A 22,245-nucleotide genomic window follows, 5' to 3' on the forward strand; every position below is an offset into this window, starting at 1 on the left:
CTGCATCAATTGTTAAACGCTTGTGTTTTCAAACAAGAGTTTAGGAAAACGTTTTACATAGGAAAAGCAATAACACAAGTATTTGTATACTGGTTCACTCAACCTATGCTACGTCAGTCTCCCGTAAGAACACGTAAGGGGTTTCACTAATCTTATACAAGATTACAAACGAGTACAAACCACTCCCGATATGCACCGAGTATTATCAACTACTTTTGGTTCCCAAGTATCATAAACCTCTCCTGGTTCCCCTAGTCAATCCTGACTAGGCCAAGTTTAACCACTTTTGGTATACAAGTATTCTAAACCACTTATGGTTTCCCCAGACAATTGTCTAGAACGTTTAACTTAACTAAGTTAAAAAATACGAGTATTTTAATTCACTTCTGAATACCCGAACACAATAAAATTCACTTCTGAATACCCGAACACAATAAAAATGTTTGATTACAAGTGCAAATTTGAGTAACTCTTAGAGAGAGGATGAATACCATACGATAAAATTTGGTAACTTGAAAGATTTTCTTTTGTTCTAAGAACAAACTCAAACGATGTAAGATGTTGAAGAAAATAACAATGTAACGATACATTCTCGTTGTAGCTATCAAATTAATACTACTTTACAAGGCAACTTCAGTGTTGTCAACTAGTAGTTAATAAACTAGATATGGTTAAAGTAACCATGAGTCATTTCCCAACGAATACGGAATTGATTTTCAAATACTTGACTCTTATGAAGACCCTAAAAGGTTAGTAAAGTGCAATGCAATGCTTAAAAATAAAAGTGAAAACCTATGCTAATTAAATTAATATTTAATGTCGTGAGTTTAATTAAAGAACAAATAAGAAACTTTAAAACAATTATAATAAAATAAACTAATTTCACTACTTTTCCAAAATAGATTCAACATCGGTTATCCATATATTATTGTTCGAGTTTCAAATTAATTAATGTACATTCTTGATTAATTCAAGGCAATCTTCAATTAATCAAAGTAGATTCTTAAACAAAATCAAGACCTTTTTAGATTATTTACAATAAATTCAACCAAAGTACATTCTCAATTAAATCCTATTGTGTTTAATCATGACTATTCTTAAATCTCCTAACCAAAATTAAAAGTTAATTAATCAAAGTAAATTCTCAATTAATTATTGTTAAATTTCTTACCACCAATCATTGGTAGCAAAAACTCATTTAATCATATGAAAGTTCCTAAATTCAAGCAAAGTACATTCTCAATCAAACTTAGAAACCCTTGAACTCAAATGATCAATATGCATGTAGATTAAAACACCTTATGATGTAAAAACCATTACTTTTGACGTGATTGAGAGATGAAAGAGATAAAAGAAGGATAACCTAAATCAATAATCAAAAGAAACAAAGACATTTAATTCAACTTAACCTCAAAATCATAATGAAATTATAGTGGAATAGCTAGTGTTGTCAAAATGGGTTGTAACCCGCGGGCCAACCCGGCTCACCACGGGTTCGAGCCGAGTTGGATTTGAAAAAAATGTAATTTTTTTATGCGGGTTAGTTTTCATCCCGGTTCACTTAGAACCCGACTCACCCAGATTGAACCCGTGGTGAGTCGGATTGGAATATGTCAAATATTGTATACAACTTAAATGATAGCTTGAAAACATTGTTTTACATTTTAAACCTAATTAAGTTATGAAGATTATCTTTATTCACTTTTAAAATTTTGAAACCAAAGTTTGAAATATTGACAAATTCCAATTTAACATAAAAATTTAAAGAATAGAAGATATTCAATCCTTTAAACCATTATTATTTAGTTTACATGAACCAATTGATTGATATGATCTTTTGGTGCTTGTGAAGGAAAAAGAAAAGTTGTGGTGGAATAATAAGAAAACCAAATTTGAATAAATTTTGTATATTTGCAATTTACCATTGCAGAATAGAAATTTCCTCTAGTTCGGGCTAAAGTGTCACTATGATGTTGTCTTTTTTATTCAAAGGAAGGGTAACAGGAGTATTCTGCTTCTTAAAATGTAAAATTTGATCCAAACCAAATTTTAACATATTTGATAAAGAAGAAGAGATATATCATTTTATTATTTTTATATAAATTACGAGTCATAATTTTCATGATGTGATTATTGAATTGTGTGTAATAATGGATCAAAGTCGTAATAATGAGGTAAATACTTCAGAAAGTAGTGTTATTGTGAACCCAACTAAAGAAATTTTTAAAATGTATCATTCTTCCCAAAAGACTAATTTATGACGCATTTAGTTAAGATTTTATCTTTTCTTTTGTTAACATAATAAATATGAAGTTAATTATATCCACATATAATTTTAACGGAAATAATTTGACTTCGATAATGTAAAAAGAATATTTCATCTATTTATACATATATGAATTATAATATAAGTACCTATTTTAGCAATCCACACCCAAATTAAAAAAAGAACTTTGTGCGTGGTGCAGGTAAAGAAAGCAAATGATTTTTAAGAAACTATGATCTAAAACTAATGAAAATTAGAACTACTTTATGGTTTATACATGTTTTCGGTTCGACACGCTAACGAAAACTGTTGTTGGTTTCCTTTTTTTTTGTACACGTTCGAGACAAAAATGCTTACGGAATCAATCACAAATAAATGCATATGCTTAAGTACTTTTTGTCAAAAGTAGCATAATTAAACGATGCGCAAAATTCTCTACTTAGATAGGGTTAGAAACTTGTTTATCAACCAAAATCAATCATATCTTGAGTACTTTCAAGATTATCGAATCATCGTTATTTATTTTTTTTGATTTCACTGTTATCACTCACTAACAATAGAATAATGTTTTTTTTCTTAATAATTTCGTATATTGGAAAGAAAAAAAACTTATTAAAATAAATTATCATAAATTTGTATTTTGTTTTATAAATTTAAATATTTGATTAAAGGGAAAAATAAAATAAAAAAGAATCCTCGTACGACATCTGCGAAAAGATCTCAACAGAACACAAGACACGACTGACTTGTAAAGAACATCAGTTAGAGAGTAGATGAGATAGGTTTAGTTTGAGTTTGGAAGAGATTAAAAAAAATGGAAAAAAGAAAAAATGAAAGTATAAAAAATTGAAGAGGAAGATGATGTGTTGTTTATTAGGATTAGGAGAAAAGAAGAGACATAAACAGAAAGAATTCGTTGGAAGGGGTTCACTCTGATATGCGTGATACCTTTCTTCGCGCACCTGCAATGAGTCACAAAAAAAGAAATAATAAAAAAATAAAAAATAAAAAAATAAAGGGAGAAAAATAAAAAGAAAATAAAAAAATAGAAAGCCGAAATAGGTGCATGGCGTGGTTTGGCTCTCCATAAAACAAAAAGGAAAAGACTGCAAAGCGTTTTACCTGGTAGGCTAGGCAATAGCCAAGGCAACCCAACCCACGTGCTCTCTCTCTTTCTTTCTTGATTCTATTCGGAAATCAAGCCAGAAACGGTGTCGTTTTCTCGGAACGTTACATCGCGCTGCGTGCGGCTGCGGTGGTAGGAGAGAAAGAGAGAGAGAGGGTTGTGATGTGGAAACGTTGATCCCAAATGCACCCGTACAATCGGCTACCGAGCAGTGGGCACTCGACGCCGTCGCCGCCGCCGTCGCCGCTCCGGTCGCCGAGGCTCCGCCACGGGCGGTCCAAGACCGGGCGGTTCTCTCCAAACCGGGGGGGCGGTCGGACTGCCGCGCAGCGGCTCAGCTGGATGTTTCTATCCGTCCTGCTCCGACGACAAGGCGTTTTCCTCTTCGCTCCTCTCATATACATCTCTGGCATGCTGCTTTACATGGGAACCGCTTCCTTCGACGTCGTTCCGGTCATAAAGCACCGTCCCGCGCCCGGCTCTGTTTACCGTAGCCCTCAGTTGTACGCCAAGCTTCACCTCGAAATGGATTCTGACAATTCCTCCGTCGATGCGGTTCGATTCATTTTCAAATCTCTCTGGATTTTATTTTTCGCCGGATTTTGGTGATTTGTGATTTGTCAGGTTATTCTGACTGAGTTCATTTTAGTTTATTTTATTTCTTTGATTGGAATCGAGTTTCGACTCGTTGTCTTTTTCAATGTAGGTTTAGCCTTCTCGTTTTGTGTCTGGATTTGTTGCTTGGTTTTGCATCTTGCATTCGAATGTGATTAAATTGCTTGTGGAAGAGCTTTTGTGCTCTGTGATGCGTTTAATGGTCAGATTGTTTGTCAGGTCTGATTCCAGAGGCTAGGGTAATCTGAGTAATCGATTGCTCAAATGCTTTATTGCGGATTTTGAATATAAGAAATTGGTTCTAATTGTCAAAGGTGCTTGTTGAGTTACCTGTGAGAATGTTGGTGTTATATCGTTTTAGGAGTTTTGTTCAGTGAGTTTGTATTAGTTTTGCTGCATATATTTCAATTTGACCTAGCATATTCCTTTTAAAAGCAAACTAATCTTGACACCCTACTTCCAAGGGATTCCTTTTGGATGATAATAATCATTTCCGAAATAAACAAAAGGGATTTCTTTGTTGACATGCTTGAATTCATGCTTTCATTTAGACAGAATTTCACTTTTTGTGGAAATATTTTGCGAAAGGCAGAGTCTGCAATGTTCAGGGTCATGCTTCCTGGGTTTGAGAAGATATCAACTGACCAATAAGCTAGGAGAGGACAGCTTAATATTGTTAACCCATGTTTTATTTGAATTTAACTATTGTTTGTAAATATTGGTCGGAAATTTTTCTTCTAACAATTTTAGTTCTTTCTTGACTACCGGGGGCTTAAATTATTTGTTTTATGAATATCTTTTAGTTCTTGTGAAGATAGTTTCTTTATTGTCTTTTATAATGACCATTCTCTAGCTATGGGAGGATAATTGATTCTGACCGTTCATCTTTCTTTTCTAATTATTATACTTGCAAAATTTGGTTTCTTTTGTTAATTTCTTCCACAGTAGTACTTTACGAATCTTTATACTTTGCTGGTTTAATTTGTTTTTTGGTTCTAGATGGACACATTCAGTGACAAGCTCATAAATTTCCTTTCAGATATCAACAATATGGAAGACTCCCTACAAAGGTGGTGAGTGGAAACCATGTGTGGACCGATCTTGTGAAGGTATAAGATGAGCTCTACTGACGGACTGTAAATGATGACATTTTCATTTTTATCTTTGTTTTTCGTTCTGGTGTATAATTTGTTAGTGCTTTTGGTACCGTTGATTTTTCTATTCATTGTTACCCATTTAGTTCCTTTTGTTGCAGCTTAATTTTTGCAATTTTTAGGATATATTTTGTTAGAGATATGACATGAAGCCATCCATGACATGGCATGTGTCTATCTAGTCTTGATATTGAGGGCCACCTATAGATGTCTAGACTTGCAAACTTCATGCATCAGATGCCCCAGTCCTATGTGTGAGGGTTTTTATGTTCCCTTACATTTAACTCAGAAAATGGCCAAAGTACTCCTTTCAAGGTTTGGGCAATCCTTCTTCTTGAGATAGCTTTGGGAGTTGAGTTAGGTCCAATTTATTTCTAATATGGTATTTGTCCTCTACTACCAGATTTTCTAGAGTTTTATCCCTGCTGCTCCTATTGTTCTCATTAAAATTGAATTTAAGTGAGGTAGGTGATCATGTAGTTATCCCCGCTTTAAGCCTATTGGCTCTCTCTTGTATGAGGGGCATCTTTGAGGTATAATGTAAAACATTGGCGTGTCTTCACAAGCTTAAAGCTTCTGTGTGGTTCATTATATCATTTTACCTCAAAAAATTGTTTCTGTCATCTCTTGGGTGTTCTGCTCCGGTTGTTTCAACTGTCAGGGTCTTGTTCATCCTGTTATTTGGAGATTGGAAGCCATGCTACATTCTTGAGTCTTTAAAAGCTTTTTTGTCATGTATAGCCTTTTCTCTTTTGAAGGGCATCTTTTTCTTACCCTTGTATGTTTTTTCTTATCTCTAATAATTTCCCTTTTTCTATCTATAGAACAAAATATTGGGAAATAAAATCTTTTGTTGAATCACTGAGTTGCCTTTAATTTATAAAGTGGACCATTCTCATCAGAATTCCTCTGTTGATGTTGTTCATTGCTGTGTGTGTGCGGAATCATGTCTGTAACTTCTGCAGTTTACTGTGTTGGGTTAACTATGAACTTACATGTCTTTTGTTGTTGATAGTCCTACCTGAATCAAATGGATACATATATGTGGAGGCTAATGGTGGCTTAAATCAGCAGAGGACATCCGTAAGTGTTTTCTGTTCACTCTGTTTTTCCTTATATTCAAATTGTACTTAATGTGCTTTTACTCAACTCATTTTTTGAATGATATCAATTTTTTCAGGTATGCAATGCTGTTGCAGTGGCTGGCTATCTCAATGCTACGCTTGTAATCCCCAACTTTCATTATCATAGCATATGGAAAGACCCTAGGTTAGTTATGCTATCAATTAAGTTTTTCTGAACTAGGAAAATCTAGTGTTTTATGATGGCATAAGATTAATACCTCTTATACTTTTAATCCAATTATGTTATGTGTTTTTCTCATGCTATTGTTAAAAAATTAATTAAAAAAATTATTTAGAGAGATATGGAGAAACCACAACTACAAGAGGATAACACATCCTCCAAAACAGGAAAATTGGAAAACCTATATCCAACAAGATATATATTATAATTTATAAATTTTTAATATAGTCATTTTAAACAGCGAGCTTAGATTTTCTTTCATGTCAATTAAGTTGTAGAAACATTTAAATAGTGAAATCTTAATATCATTGCTAATGGTTCTTTTAATAATGGATGTTAGTCTGTTTTGTCAAATTATGCATTTATAGTAGTACTTTATATAAACTTGGTTAGTGTGAGTTTCTTGATGCTTTTATGATTTTGATCAATGTATTCATTTTGAAACAGTCTAAACTTATATATATGTAATTCTTCATGTGTCCAGCAAATTCAGGGACATTTATGATGAAGAATTTTTTGTGAATACCTTGAAAAATGATGTGCGGGTGGTTGACAAGATTCCTGAATACCTAATGGAAAGATTTGGCAGCAACATGACAAACGTTCACAATTTCAGGATCAAGGCCTGGTCATCTATTCAGTATTACAGAGATGTGGTACTCCCTAAGTTACTTGAAGAGAAGTGAGTATATGGTGCTCGTTGTATAGATTATTTCCTTATTCTCATTGATATGAATGGTTAGCATTAAACAGTTTGGAGTAGTTGCTAGTTGTCCAAGGTATACCAGTGTAGAAAGTAGTTCTTATATGTTGCCTCTTTTCTGTTGTATGATATATTTGGATTCATTCACAGCTAGGAATTATGGCTATGTTTTGAGCTGATGTTCTTTCATTGTTTTCTATCATGGAAAGGAAGGTAATGCACCCATATGTTTGGGTATCTCTACCCAAAATTTATATTAGTATATATTTTCCTTCTCGCCAGTTATCTTTTCGAATTAGTGTTATGCGATGAGTCTCATATTATATGACTTTACCACAATGAGGTTCCATCTTTACTTGATTTGGTTGGGACATATCAAACCATAGATATCTTTTACTGTAAAATTGTTACTTCAAATATGTTTATTGTCTTGATGATATAAGGGATCTTGGATATTGAATTGAATTTTGTTCATGCAGGGTTATAAGGATTTCACCATTTGCAAATAGATTGTCATTTGATGCTCCTCCAGTTGTCCAGCGGCTTAGATGCTTAGCAAATTATGAGGCTTTACGGTTTTCAAGTACTATATTGTCCATAGGTGAAGCTTTGGTTGAAAGAATGAGAAAACACAGTGCCATTAATGGTGGTAAATATGTATCCGTACATCTTCGTTTTGAAGAGGTTTGTTTTGATCAGATATGAATGTTATTAATTGTGTAGGTTAAAATCTTAACCTTTGTTGCAACTGATGGGCATGCTTTCCCATGGGCAGGATATGGTTGCTTTCTCTTGTTGTGTTTTCGATGGTGGAAAACAGGAGAGAGAAGACATGATTGCAGCTAGAGAGAGAGGTTGGAAAGGGAAATTTACAAAACCTGGACGAGTTATACGTCCAGGAGCAATCAGGATCAATGGGAAGTGTCCCCTTACCCCCTTAGAGGTAATAGTCTGCTTAAAGCTCTAATGATTTGAGCCAGTGCGAAGAGGAGTAAATATTCAGGGAGTACTTCTTTCGCATGGGAAGTTGTTTGTCTAGCTAGAAATTTCCTAATTCTTGAAGTGCTCCTTTTGCAGCAAATTTGTTTGTCTTTTTCGAATTTGTTTGTTTTATTCAAAATCAATGCCTTCATCCATTTCTTCAGGTTGGCCTTATGCTGAGGGGAATGGGTTTCACGAAGAACACTTCTATCTTTTTAGCATCTGGGAAAATATATAATTCGGAGAAAACTATGGCCCCACTGCGCGAAATGTTTCCTAATTTACATTCTAAGGAGACCCTGGCTTCTGAAGAGGAGCTTGCTCCCTTTAAGGTTTACATTTGTACTCTTATGTTATTTGACCATTTCATTGGTTTAGTGCTATGATTTTAACTCTAGTTACTTCTTCTAGAGTTATTCTTCCAGGATGGCTGCTATAGATTACACTGTTTGTCTTCACAGTGAGGTGTTTGTCACAACTCAGGGGGGCAACTTCCCTCATTTTCTGCTGGGTCACAGGAGATACTTGTATGGTGGACATGCTAAGACAATTAAACCTGATAAGCGGAAGTTGGCATTACTGTTTGATAATCCCAATATAGGGTATGTTTTGTTGGCATATGTTATTCTGTTCAAATTTTTTAGGATACAATAAATTAGATGAGCTTCCCACACAAAAATTCCCCTTCCCGTTTGTTTTGTTGATATTGAAAGTAATTATAGTTACAATGGGATAAGTGACATCAAGACAAGATTATTTTGAAGAAAATGTCCTTTTATTATATTGAATTGGAGAAAATTTACTTGGAAAACTATTTGGTTAATTACTGGAAGAACCATATCGCTTGGTTATTCTGCTATTAATTTTTTAGGAGTTAGGACACTAAAGAATTTTGATTGTGTTCAATGAGGTTTGTAGCTCAGTAAAAACGTTGAAGATTTTTTGCTTAATAGAAAGTATCTAAATACCCCTCATCTACTTTCCTTCCTTTCCAGATGGAAAAGTCTTAAGCGACAACTGCTGAGCATGAGGTCACATAGTGATTCGAAGGGGGTTGAACTCAAAAGACCAAATGATTCTATATACAGCTTTCCGTGCCCAGATTGTATGTGCCGTGCCAATAAAACTGATGATTCAAGATCTTCATCGGCAACTTGATATACTCAGAATTCGATGGGTGTTTCCGCAACCTACAATTTTGTGAGCATGCCTTGCTTCTGACTGTATTTCTGATATTGTGATTGTTTCATTTTTTCCCCCTTGCCAACTGGTGGGAGGGCAGACTCCATTTTGGTGGGTCAAAGGATTTTGTTGAACTTGGATTGAATTTCAAGGGAGTGGCATCTTTTTTGTACATGATGCCAATTGAGAAGAGAGAATGGCAACCTTTCCTTTGAAGGAATCTCACCCAGAACACTGACAGAGCTGTTTCGTATATGAATGAGCACCTGCTGCTGTATCGAACAAGTTTTTTAAAGAGCCAGAGGACAAACTCGTGTTCCTTCACACCCTGCCTGTACATTACCTGGAGTACGATATTCATTTGTCAAGGCTGTAGCATGCTCTCTGTACATTTAACTAAAACTTCAGGGTGTACCGCCATACTATATTATTCTCCCGTTTTAGATTTTTTTTTTTCCCACTTTCTCACTTTGTTCCTGTTTTCAATTTTGTATTTTCTTTACCCTCATATTGAGGTTCCCATTGTTAGCTAGTAGGTGTATGGCTGGTTGTACGCATTTGTTATTCTTTTTCATTGGTGCACCCATTGTTTTAGTGATGATACCAGTGAATGTAATTAGTTCACTATTCATACTTCATGCCAGATCACACAACTGCTGCACCAAAAATACCTCCATTTAATATTCACATAACATTTCATAAAAATATTTCCTCTCATCTTCGTTCACAACAAATGGAATCTCATTGGATGCAAAGTTTTAAGGGGTTTATAGAGTTTTTCTCAAGGCTTTATATTTTTTAGTGCATAAACTCTACTCTTGGAAGTAAACTCCCTAAAACCAGACCAACAATCTGAGTCTGTACGCTCCATTTATTGAAGAAATAACTATCAAGGGCGATATTAATAATACACTTATATATATTCTCCTTACAAAAACTATAAAAGAAAAATTCAGCTAGTCACAAACTTCTATATGAAACAAAAATTCTTTATATGAATAATACCATTGACAGATATAATAGACGAAAAAAGAGAGATTATCTTATCCTTAAGCTAATGAAACAAAAATACAAACAAAATCATCTCAAAGTCCCACACTTGTAAGAACATGATTAGAAGAGTATAAATGAATGGTAATCCCAAGTTATGCATGGTTCACTAATTATAGATTTATCATCAAATTTTATATCTAAACTAACTTGAACTTAGAGTATCTTTGTAATCACCCCTACCCTAACCTTGGTTCTCTACTAGCAAATAAGATAAGACAATAGCACCGTAGTTGCAAAAATTGGAGCATAATATAATACTTGAAGTCAAAGAGGTCGGAGTTCAAAAGTCTTAACTATCTTAATCTTATGTAAAAGAAATTTTTTCTTTTTTTATTCATATAGACTAAAAAAAGGTTAATTAAAATAAATAGTTTAATAATTTTTAATGTAAAAAACACGTTACATGTATTCAAAATGTGTAAAAAATAAAATTTTAAAAAAATTTAATATTATACAATATATGATATTAAATTAAATTTAAAAGAAGTTGATAAGATAAAATGATAGAAATTTGACTCTTTAAGAAGGGAGTGCAATCCTATGCCCATGGGTACCTAAGCAAGTACATTACGACAACACTAAACATTGAATCTTAAAAATTCGGTTTCTAAGCAAAATCACTACACAAGATGACTAAGCTTAGTTCCGAGCAGCTTCAATTCTTCAACTCTCAAGGTACCCTTTTTTGGTCTTTAGCATAATTCCTAACCTCAACCAACAAAATCTCAATTTTTCAGGTTATCTTGTGATTGAATCGTTTGCAAGTGGCGATGAGATCGAGTCCATGATGAAGACGATGGAGCAGTTGGTGGATAAGTTTGATTATTCTTCCACCGCTTCTATTTTCTCCACCAAGAACCAGGTTACCTTCAACATTTTGTGTTTTCATTTTAAAATTGGACTTTTTTTTTTTATCTTTTCTTTCCTCTTATTCGTGTGCTCTTTGTTTCCTTCAGCAACAGTTGACTGATGATTACTTTTTCGATAGCGTGGAAAGGGTTTCTTTTTTCTTTGAGGGTATGAACATAAATTGATCTTTTCTGTTTTTGAGTAACTGGGTTTCTTTTAGTTTGATCTTTTTCTGTTTCACTTTTGGTAGAAAAAGCATTTGGTGATGATGGCAATCTAAAGCAGCCGAAGCAACTCTCTATTAATAAAGTTGGCCACGGTGAGCCTTTTATACTTTGATATTTTATCTCACTTTTTAGTAGAAATAAACCTTAGATGCAATTTAATTCTTTTATGCCTTTGATGTCGTACATCAATCTTAATTAGAGTTTTACTTTAATAATCCACAAAATAAAGGGTTGTATTGAAGTTCAACACTGATCACTGAGGTGAAACTCTAATTCTGATTGGCAACAACACTAAGAACATCTAAGAAACTGCATATAATGTTTGTAAGTAGAAATCGGGTTCTCTCTGTTCACATAATATGTAATTTAATTAGTTAGTTTATGACAGTGGGGCCCTGCTTTTGTGCTGTTGTGCTGATTGGTGAATGAAAGCGTGAACTGCGAAACTAGCATTATTCCTTTTAAATTGATTCAATTTCCTATGAATTGGGTATGCTGTTGATTTGTGCAGCTCTTCACGAGATTGAACCGGCATTCAAGAAGTTTTCTTCTTCTGAGAAAATTTCAAGTTTGATGTACTCCTTAGGTTACAAGAGGCCTGTAGTCATGCAGTCTATGTATATATTTAAGGTACAGTTTTGCTTTTCTGGGACATCTAGTTGCTGATAATGTAGTTGAAATAACTCAAGTTCATGCTGTATTTTGTGGCATTATGTATGAGCAGTAGAAATGTGAATTGGTTGAAGTTTGTGTATGTATGTTCATCTAATTTCCTGGTTTGAGGGGTAAGAGAGACTGGGGGTAAGGGAGTTGTGTGATTTGGTTTTCATATTTGTTCTCCAATTTGGAAAATGAACTTTCTCCACTTTAATATTGTTACCTGCGTCACTTGCTTCTTTGATTTGCAATCAAACTGACAAATGCTTGAGTGATGCTCAAAAAATGTTGTGTTGTAGTGGTTTATTGCATAGAAAATTCTGGTAGAGTTATTCACCTGAGAATATAACTTACATATCTCTTCCAAAATGACATATATCTTGTTTAGTTTTTAATGAATATTGAATGTATGTATTGGTGATATTCAAAATCACTAAAATATACTTTTTGATTTACCGTTTTAGTTTGTTTTTTATTCCATACTTCTGAATTTGATATTGTTTTATGGTCTTTTGTATACATTATGGATATATTTTAGGATGATTATTTCAATACTGCTGTGGTTTGAACCTGAAGACCCAGCCATTTTTCTTACACGTAGTTAACATATTTACTGGTGTTTCAAATTCATGCTGTATAGAAGTATTTGATTCCTGGTCACTAACTGAAAATGAAATATTTATCATCAGCAACCAGGCATTGGGGGTGAAGTAGTGCCACACCAGGATAACTCGTTTCTTTATACTGAACCACAAACGTGCACAGGGTTGTGGTTGGCCCTAGAAGATGCAAATACATTAAATGGTTGCCTTTGGGCGATTCCTGGATCTCACAAAAGTAACTTTTTCTTACCTTTTGGTTTGTTTCTTACTTGGATCATTATCCTTTGCTTGGTTCATATGCTCTAACATTTTTTCCTTTATGTTTGCTATAGACGGGCTTGTTAGAAGGTTCTTGAGAGATGAAGATGGTGTCAAATTCGATCGACCATCACCATCTTATGATAAAAAAGATTTTGTTCCTATTGAAGTAAAAGCTGGTTCTATGGTTGTCATCCATGGTGATCTTATCCACCAAAGGTTTGTTAAAACTATTCTCTCCAGAAGATGTGTATATCATGAAGTTTAGAAAGAAATGTGCCTTTGAAGTGTTTTCAGATAATTTATCCTTCTATGCTTTTCTATATGAATAACAGCTTTGAAAACCAGTCTCCAAAATCAAGACATGCCTACAGCTTGCATGTAGTGGACACCGTGGGCTGCACATGGGCACCAGAAAATTGGTGAGTTTAGATCATGGGTAGAATTTGTTTATCAGCGTTCTTAAATATTCTCTTGTTTATTTGATCATATTACCAATTCAACACTTCAAAGTTTATTAACAAATTTGACTTGTTCAATTTTCTTGAGTTTTTGCTTTTCAAGTGTTTTTTCTTTTACTTCTGATGGATTTTGACGAGTCTTTGGAATTTTTTCTTGTACCATTAGTGCTAACTCTTCCTTGAGTCCAATGTTTGACACTTGGAAGTGCAAAAGAAATGTTGATTTTATGATAAAGTGGACTTACTATGTACACTTGCTACTGTACATATAAATTTGGACTTTGCATTTTTCCAAGTGGATTTTGCTAAACACAAGTTTTTCTGTCAAATTTTGTTTCAGGATCAGACGAAAAGTGGAGCCTGAACCTCTCTTTGTGAGCTGACTTTCTGTCGAATTCTCTTGCAGTTTAGTGTTTAATTTGCAAATATAAAGCATTGTAATAATGTCAACCTTCTTCTGGTTGCCACTGAACACACTACATTCAACCTCTTTCCTTTGCTTTGGGATATTATACCAATATCATTAACAAATATATTAGTAAACCCAATTATTTTTTCCCAGTAATAATTTTTTATAATTTCAGTGTTTCTTTTATGTAGTTTAAATTATTTACACTGAGGGTAATTTTTTTTGCATAGACATCTAATAGGAATTCATCTTATAGCCATTGGTTGGAATTCAGGCCTGATAATTGTGTTTCTTATTTTTTTTTATAATAAATACAATTTAAAGTTTTAATATAACACCATAACAAATATCGAAACAAAAGTATGAAGAGTAGAATTATAATAAAATATGTAAAAAAATAGTTATGCAAATGATCTATTCTTCTATTAATTATTATTGTAACATTTCGTTTAATAGTAAGATTACTAAATAAAATATTATAAATTTTGATAATGCATAACCGACAGATAAAAAATATTCAAAACATTAATAAAGTTATTCAATATAATAATTATACTAGCATAATAGAATATGTACAAAACAATTGAAAACTAATAGTTATTCAATCAATATTTTGGAATCTTCACATTCTATTAAAGTCATGTTAGCATCTATTTCATCCTCTGTTTACGTCACGAGATGATGATTATAAAAAAGAAACAACATAAAAAAAAAAGAAAGACATAGTAAGCTAGTGTTCAAAAGAAACTTCACAAAACAATATAAACTTGTCATATTAATTCAATATGTATACTATCAAAGGCATGTTATCATCTATTTCATTTTCTGTTTACTTCATAAGATGATTATTGTAAAAAAAAAACAAAACACAGAAAAGAAAAGAAAGATATGATAAGCTAGTGCTCAAAACAATGTAAACATATATTAATTCAATATGTATAACATATTATTATAATGAAAACATTCACACAATTGTCTTATATATCAAAAATTATCTTATATATATATATATATATATATATATATATATATATATATATATAATGCCAAACAACCAAAAGCATGTAATATGAATCGATGCTCAACGACAAGAATGACACTTAATGTCATTCTTCTCGTAAAATAGCTCGTTTAATGAGACAATTTTGTCACTTAGCGAGCTGGACCTAAAATGGTTCCAAACCTGTAGTGGAAAGTGGTGCTCAACGGTGCCTTGTATCAGCTCAACATCAAATCATTTGTAAAAATGGTTGCTCAACAGAAAAAGTGACGTTCTAAATTGTTTCCAAACTTGAAATGCCAAGCTAGCTCTCAACTCCACATCGGTCCTGCTCAGGGCCATATCATAAAATTTCCACTTCAAATTTGTGATTTGGGAAACCAGAGACCTGTTCAAATGATCAAATTAGTATTCCTAACTCAATGTTTAGTTCAAAAACAGTTCTTAATGTCAAAATGAACACAAGCTTGATCAAATGGTCAATTTCTCAGTTTTCTTAACCACTATAGTTCAAACACAACCAACACTGAATTCAAGCAATCAAATTCAGCACATAAATTAATCAGATTCAACAAACCAAATTCAATCAAAAATATCCAACTCATGCACATTAAAACATCTAGTTTCCTTTATCTGACAAATGACCAAATATCTTTAGAGGTCCTAAAATATGTCCAAAAGCACATGAAACTTTATCTGCTCCTACAAACAACAAAAATACGATCAAGGCACACCACTAGGACCACTTATTAGTAGAGACTCTTAAAGATGACTTAGACGCCACATACAATCCCAAATAGTTCACATGTAATGGAAAATAAAACAAATAAAAAGGAATAGCAGAAAATCAGCTTACTCTATATGAGAAACTAATCGGATGGAAGTGGGGAGTGTTAAGACCTCGACAAGTGTACCGCATCGTTCAAGTAATATAAAATGGTAAGACCAAGTATCGTTTCCCAAGAGACTCGTGTAACACTAGTTAATTGCACGATTAACAACTCATTTAGATTAACGAATATACGAATAAGTACAACAAAATAAATTGACAAGAAAATAAAAGTGGTGTTTGCATCCGAAGACACTTAAGAGCGAAAAAGACTAGAATTGGTACGAAATGGCAATGTTAAGGTTAGTTTTCACCAATTCACTCTTATGCATACACAATTTCATCTCCTCTCCATCAAATTACTAAAGTCAATCCAAAAAAACACTCTAACCTTAATTCCTTAAGTGAAAGAGCCTAACTTTCACCTATTAACTATCAATCTCTTGATTAATTAACAAGCAAAACCCGCATTAAGAACTAGGATCTAAGACAACAAGTGAATCATCTCCCATCTCTAGAATCAATGCACCACTAGGACTCTTATTTCAATTCTAGATTACACAAGATACATTCCCATACCCATGAATCAGAGATCAAGCCATGAACATCTTTATTACATGCAAGCTTTAAGATTAGAAACAAGAATACTAGCAATTGATAGAAAAGGCATATATATATATATATATATATATATATATATATATATATATATATTTGAATCATTCAACACATACAGAAGAGTTCATAGGCTATGACTAATCCCAACAAGATAGGTTTGGCTCTCCATGTCCATGGAGAGCCTTTAAGCTTACAAAATGGCCATGGAAGAAGAAGAAGAAACCAAAGAGGAAGAAAGGAGTGTTCCCACAAACCCTAGCAGCCCTCCAAGCTCTCTTATGAGTGAATCGCGCCTCCAAAGAACCAAAGATCCAAACCCCTTCACGTTTTAGGTTTAAATATAACATATCTACCACATCAGCGCCGCCAACGCTCAGCGCCCCTGGAGGAACGCCCAGGGATAAATTCTGACAGCAAAAAGCGCCCTCTGGTAAGGAGCGCTCAACGCAATCACACTAGAAATCAACTTCTGTGCAGTTGGTGCAGGTGGCGCTCAGGTTGCACTGCATCTTTTTCTCTTTTTCTACAGATATGCTTGCTTCTTGTGGTTGGTTCAACTCTATACATTGTTGGAGATTCTTCCAAGCACATTATTAGCTACAAAATAAAGGGATTATAGATGAAATTACATCAAAGTAGCCCAAAACACAATTGTTCATAAAACTAAGATAAAAGAGAGAATTAAGCAAGTTACAAGCTAGAAAAATGGTTGATTTTTCTGCTAAATTGATCCTTATATAATGGTAAGAATTAGCATTATCAGGGAGCTCTCCTCAAGGATCACCCTAGCAATTTCTAATCTTCAAACCGACAAGTAAAGAAGGAAAACCGTAGAGAGAAGTCATAAAACTCTAGAACAATGATTTCTAGAGAGATGACGTGTTTTAAAAATATGAAACTCATTTATAATAAAACTATTGATACTAAAATCATTATGTTTATGGACATTGTATGATGATTCTTTATGGACAAAAGGAGTGTGATGTAAAATGATAAAGGTATTTGAGCAATTTCATGTCATGTAAATCAAATAAATGTTTCAAAATCAATGATAAACATTTTGTTTTACTCTTTTTATTCAATTAACTGATTTGACCAAATGGTATTTATTTTGCCTCAATTGTCATTTATGTTTTTTATTTACTTTTTTCATAGGAATGATTCCATACACTCAATAACAGAAAATGGAAAAATAAATAAATATGAATTTATTGAAGCATAACATTTTTTTTTATTTTTTTTTTTAATATCATGATACATTTATTATTATGTAGAAAGAAAAGGTGAAGAGGAGATGATAAAAATAGTCTCCTTTTGTGCCTTAACAAAGGTTGGTTGCTCAAAGTTCTAAGGCCAAATATATGTCTTACAAGGATGGTTCCCTAGACTTAAAGATCAAGGTCACCCTAGACCTATGACACTCTTCACAACACTTCCACAACAATTGAGGCGCAATTAGATGTGAAAATAAGAATGAAGAAAACAAACTCTGGTTGGAGTTCTTATGACAACCAAACAAGAAGTATGTCCCAAGTGACTTTGCTACAAAAACCCTTTAATTCTAAGTTACACTCATTCCCGAGTATAGGACCCTACCCATGGTATGCATAATGTGTGTGAAGGAAGAATACAATGCATACCTAAAACCTTCACCTACAAAACAACAAGAAAAGTTCCAAACATATATATAACATGTCATTTACCCTAGGTTCAATATTAAACAATTATTCCAAATATAAAAAAAATACATATGCAATTATTTCAAATATCAAAATAATAAAGAAAAACACACATGCAATTGTTCCAAATATCAAAAGAGACAAGAACATATTCGAAAGAAAGGGGAAAGAAAACATAATGAAAAACTAGATCAATTTTGCATACTTAATTAAATGACTTGACTTTTTAGCTTCCTAGTAACCATTTGTTGCAATCAGGATCGTGACAGCATAATGAATCATTAAAAATAAATAAATGAAGTTTAAAAATAGAGATTTTGGAGTCGTTACCACTTGAAACTACGAAAAAACCATAAAATAAAAAATGGTCTATGAAACAAAATTTTGGGTTTAGGAGTCAGTTAGACATAGGGAAAGTATTATCACCTACGATGCATGTTTGAAGCTAATACCTTTAATTAAAAATACGAAGTTGATTTGGTTTTCAAAAATGTTCAATTTTTCCCGAAAATAACAATCTTCAAGAAACAATATTTTTTTTGTTTTTTGGGCCGAATAAGAATTGACCTTGCTTTACGTATTCAAAATGAGAAATCAGACATACATAATTCTTTATCTAGAAAAGTTGTTTGAAAAATTGTTTAGAAATGATTATGGATATCCATTCATGATGGAAAATAAGAGTTCACATATTTCTGTCACTTTTTCATTCAACATATTTTGATTTTTGAGGATTTGTTTTTGTATTTTGATTTTTTTTTAAAAAGATGTCATAGGACGTGATTGACTTCACAAATGTAAAAACTAGTGATGGATAACACTATATTTTTTATTTTTAAATTATATATTTTTGTATTTTAACAAGGTTGAGAAAAATGAAGGTATTAAGTACTAGGACGATCTGAACGATCATACGAGTATTCATATCCTTAAAAAAACTATAGAATTATTTAGAAAAGAGAGTATTAAGTATTAAGATGATGCGAACGATCACATAAATACTTATTTCTTTAAATACATAATTCAATTATTAAAAAATAGTATTAAGTACTAGGACGGTGTAACTGATTACACAAGTACTTATACCTTTAAAAACATTATTCAATTATTAAAAAAAAACTATTATGTGTGTTAGAATTGAATGATAGTGTATAGAAGAAAATGTATGTCTTAGAAATGGAGTGAAGAATATGGGAGAGAAGAGACGTGTGTTTTAGAATGGAGTGAAGAGGGTTATTTTTTGTAAGTGAAAATATGTGGGTATTTATAGAGTTATGAGTAGTAAAAGTGGATGAAGAAAAATAATATAAAAAGTGGATGAAAAAATTAGATGAAGAAAGTGGATGGAGAAAATAGTAAAAAAGGTTAATGGAAAATATAGATAGAGAGAAATGATATAAAAAGTGGGAGGAGAAATTAGATGAATGAAGTGGATGAAACAAATAATAAAATTTTTAGTGGAGAAATAAGGTGGAGAAAAATTGGTGAAAAAAAATAATATAAAAAGTTAATGAAGAAATTAAGTTAAGAAAGTATATGGATGAAAGAATTAAAAAAAGGGAGGTGAAGAAAGTAGATAAATAAAATATGATTTAAAAAAAATGAGTCCAAGAAATAAAAAAGGTTAATGTAGAAAATAAATAGAAAAATTAATATAAAAAGTGGGTGAAAAAATTAGATAAAGAAAGTGGAGAGATGAAGTAATAAAAGAAAGGAAAGAGGAGAAAGTAGGTGAATAAAATATAATTTAAAAAAGTGAGTGGAAGAAAGAAAAAGTTAATGAAGAAAATTAATAATAAAAAATAATATAAAAAGTGGGTGGAGAAATTAGATAAAAAATGGATGGAGAAAATAATAGAAAAAGTTGGTGAAGAAATTAGAAGAAAAAGTAGGTGATATGAAAAGTGATGTGTTAGGTGAGGTGTGAGAAGAAAAACATATGGTGGTGAGGAAGTAAAAAATATGTTGGGTTAATTGGCCAATTGGAATGAAGGGTAAAAATAAAAAATTAAATGATAGGGTTTTAAAATAGTTAATTTATGGGTGCAAATAGTAAAATGAATAATAGTTTTATAATTATTTTTTATTTTTGTTTTGTTTCTTTTCATTTTTTTTGCTTTCTTTATTATTTCGTTGTTCATGTTTTTTTCTTCAAAAATTAATTTCTAATTTATGTTTATTAGTCTAAAACTTTAATTTAACAATCTCTTATTTACTTTTTTTAAAAAAAAATTAAATGAAATTATTCTATCCGGACAAAATTGGATGTTGACATTTGTGAATGTAAGTATGTATCATGTTTACGTGCTTTTTCATAACCTCAAATAAAAAGTTTTGCATGACTACCTATTTACTTTATTGAATAAAATACCAATACACAAGTTTTGCTATTGAAAATATCATGGAAGTCATCATTATTATTCAAAAGAAAAACTACAAAATAATTAGTACAACTGAGATTTATTTATGTCTTTTGTGAGGACGTATAAATAAACTTACAAATGGATGTTGAAATATAAGCTTTAACTTTATATTAATCCAAAAGCATGAAATATTTTGTATGAAAATAATAAACACATTTAGTAATAACAAAAATTTGTCAATAATAAAAAAAGTCTGTCAATAAATGTTGTTTACCGACGAACTGTTGACAAACAAAAATCCATCAACTTTTTAATAGAAACTAGTCGTTGAAAACACCCGTCAATAAAGTATGCGATCAGTCTCCTTCTTCCTCTTCCTTTTTTTATTATTTATTTATTCATCTTATTCCTCCTCTTCTTCTCGTCGACATTGGGTTGTGTGTCACCATTGTCACTTCTAGGTCATTATCATTCTCCTCCTCCTCCTATTTGTCTTCCACTTTCTTCTTCCTCTTCCTCTTCTTCCATCTCATTTTCCTTCACCTCTTTCTTTAATTCTAGTAATCACCGTCACCGACTTCCCCACCTATGTGTCAATGACGATCATTGGGGTCACCATGGAACATTCATGTCACCATAAAGCAATATTGTCGCTTCACCACCAAGCCACCACCATCACCATTGCTACGTCATCTCCTCTTCATCTTCTTCTTCCTCCTCTTCATCTTCTTCCTCCTCTTCCTTCTTCTCCTCTTCTTATGTATATCTCTTTTTTTTCTCACCCACCTCCTCTTTATATAACAAATTCATCATATTGGATGAAAAATTTATCACTTAAATTAACAACGAATTTACCAACATAATGTGATGAAAAAGTATCAACAAAAAACATCCATTAATCATAAGAATTGTAATTTATTGACGAATATTGTTGACACCTTTCATTGTAAGTAACTATTATATAAGTTATTGACAAAAATATTTGTCGATAATACTAATTTTAATTTACTAATAAATCTTTTTGACGAAATTTATAAACAGACTTTGTACCAATGAAAGTATTTGTTAATAAATTAAAATATGATCTTTGTCAAAGAAATGTATCTATAAATTTGAATTTATTGACAAATTTATTGTTGTAAGTAATATTCCGTAAGAAAATTATTGCTTTTTACGAAAGTTATTAGTTAAATCTGAAAATTTCAAACTTTCATCAATCGTTAGTTTTGTAGAAAAACAAATGAACTATATTTAACACAACTAGCTTAAATTTACGTACTTTTCTTTAAAAATTTATGCAATCATATTTCCCCATCAGATGATGTGTTAAGTGAATATATATATATATATATATATATTCAATAGCATATTGCTTATTATAATATGTGCACCAATCCCATTACAAGACACTTACTAAGCCAGTAATTAATACTAGAATTATCATGAAATCTTGCACATTCTATTTCAGGTTCTGTTTAAGTTTTAATAGGTTCTAAAAAATAATTAAATTAGTTATGTAGAAATTTATTAAAATATTTTTTTACCATAATCTTTTGTAATTTTTATTTTGTATTTTTAATATTTTATTTACATTTCCAATAGTATTTTGGATTGTGTTAGTAAAAAAGAAAAAAACACTTCAAAGTGATCCTATTTTACTTTCTTTTTTTCTTATAAAAAAATGATCACTAAAATATATTAATATTTGATCAAGCAAGTTGAAAGAAACTTGGAAGAAGAAAAGAAAATGTTTAGAGAACGAGGGTATTGAATAGAGTTGTGACTTGTAAGTAAAAATAGATGAAGAACTTAGAAGAAACATTATAATTGATTCTGTAAGAGATTGTCGGGGAAGAAGCAGCTATGTTTTATTATTCAATATTCAATAGTTAATCAGTTTCCAAACAT

General features: G+C 32.0%; 2 protein-coding genes across 2 annotated transcripts; both read left to right on the forward strand.

Annotated features, from left to right (window-relative positions):
* Window positions 1-3,279: 3,279 nt before the first annotated feature.
* Window positions 3,280-9,975, forward strand: LOC124821105 (O-fucosyltransferase family protein). Its single transcript, XM_088098789.1, has 10 exons — window positions 3,280-3,947; window positions 5,047-5,116; window positions 6,177-6,244; window positions 6,342-6,430; window positions 6,951-7,148; window positions 7,649-7,853; window positions 7,945-8,112; window positions 8,315-8,482; window positions 8,562-8,752; window positions 9,146-9,975. The coding sequence occupies exons 1-10, from the start codon at window positions 3,576-3,578 to the stop codon at window positions 9,306-9,308; spliced, it is 1,692 nt and encodes a 563-aa protein (XP_087954915.1). The 5' UTR covers window positions 3,280-3,575; the 3' UTR covers window positions 9,309-9,975.
* A 927-nt stretch (window positions 9,976-10,902) lies between these two features.
* PAHX (phytanoyl-CoA dioxygenase (PhyH) family protein) lies at window positions 10,903-14,022 on the forward strand. Its single transcript, XM_088098210.1, has 9 exons — window positions 10,903-11,060; window positions 11,123-11,247; window positions 11,342-11,402; window positions 11,485-11,553; window positions 11,973-12,091; window positions 12,808-12,955; window positions 13,053-13,197; window positions 13,314-13,400; window positions 13,780-14,022. The coding sequence occupies exons 1-9, from the start codon at window positions 11,015-11,017 to the stop codon at window positions 13,820-13,822; spliced, it is 843 nt and encodes a 280-aa protein (XP_087954336.1). The 5' UTR covers window positions 10,903-11,014; the 3' UTR covers window positions 13,823-14,022.
* Window positions 14,023-22,245: the final 8,223 nt, after the last annotated feature.

Source organism: Vigna umbellata, chromosome 9 (assembly GCF_029865625.1).
Source record: "Vigna umbellata cultivar VRB3 chromosome 9, Vumbellata_1.0, whole genome shotgun sequence".
Classification (NCBI taxonomy): Eukaryota; Viridiplantae; Streptophyta; class Magnoliopsida; order Fabales; family Fabaceae; genus Vigna; species Vigna umbellata.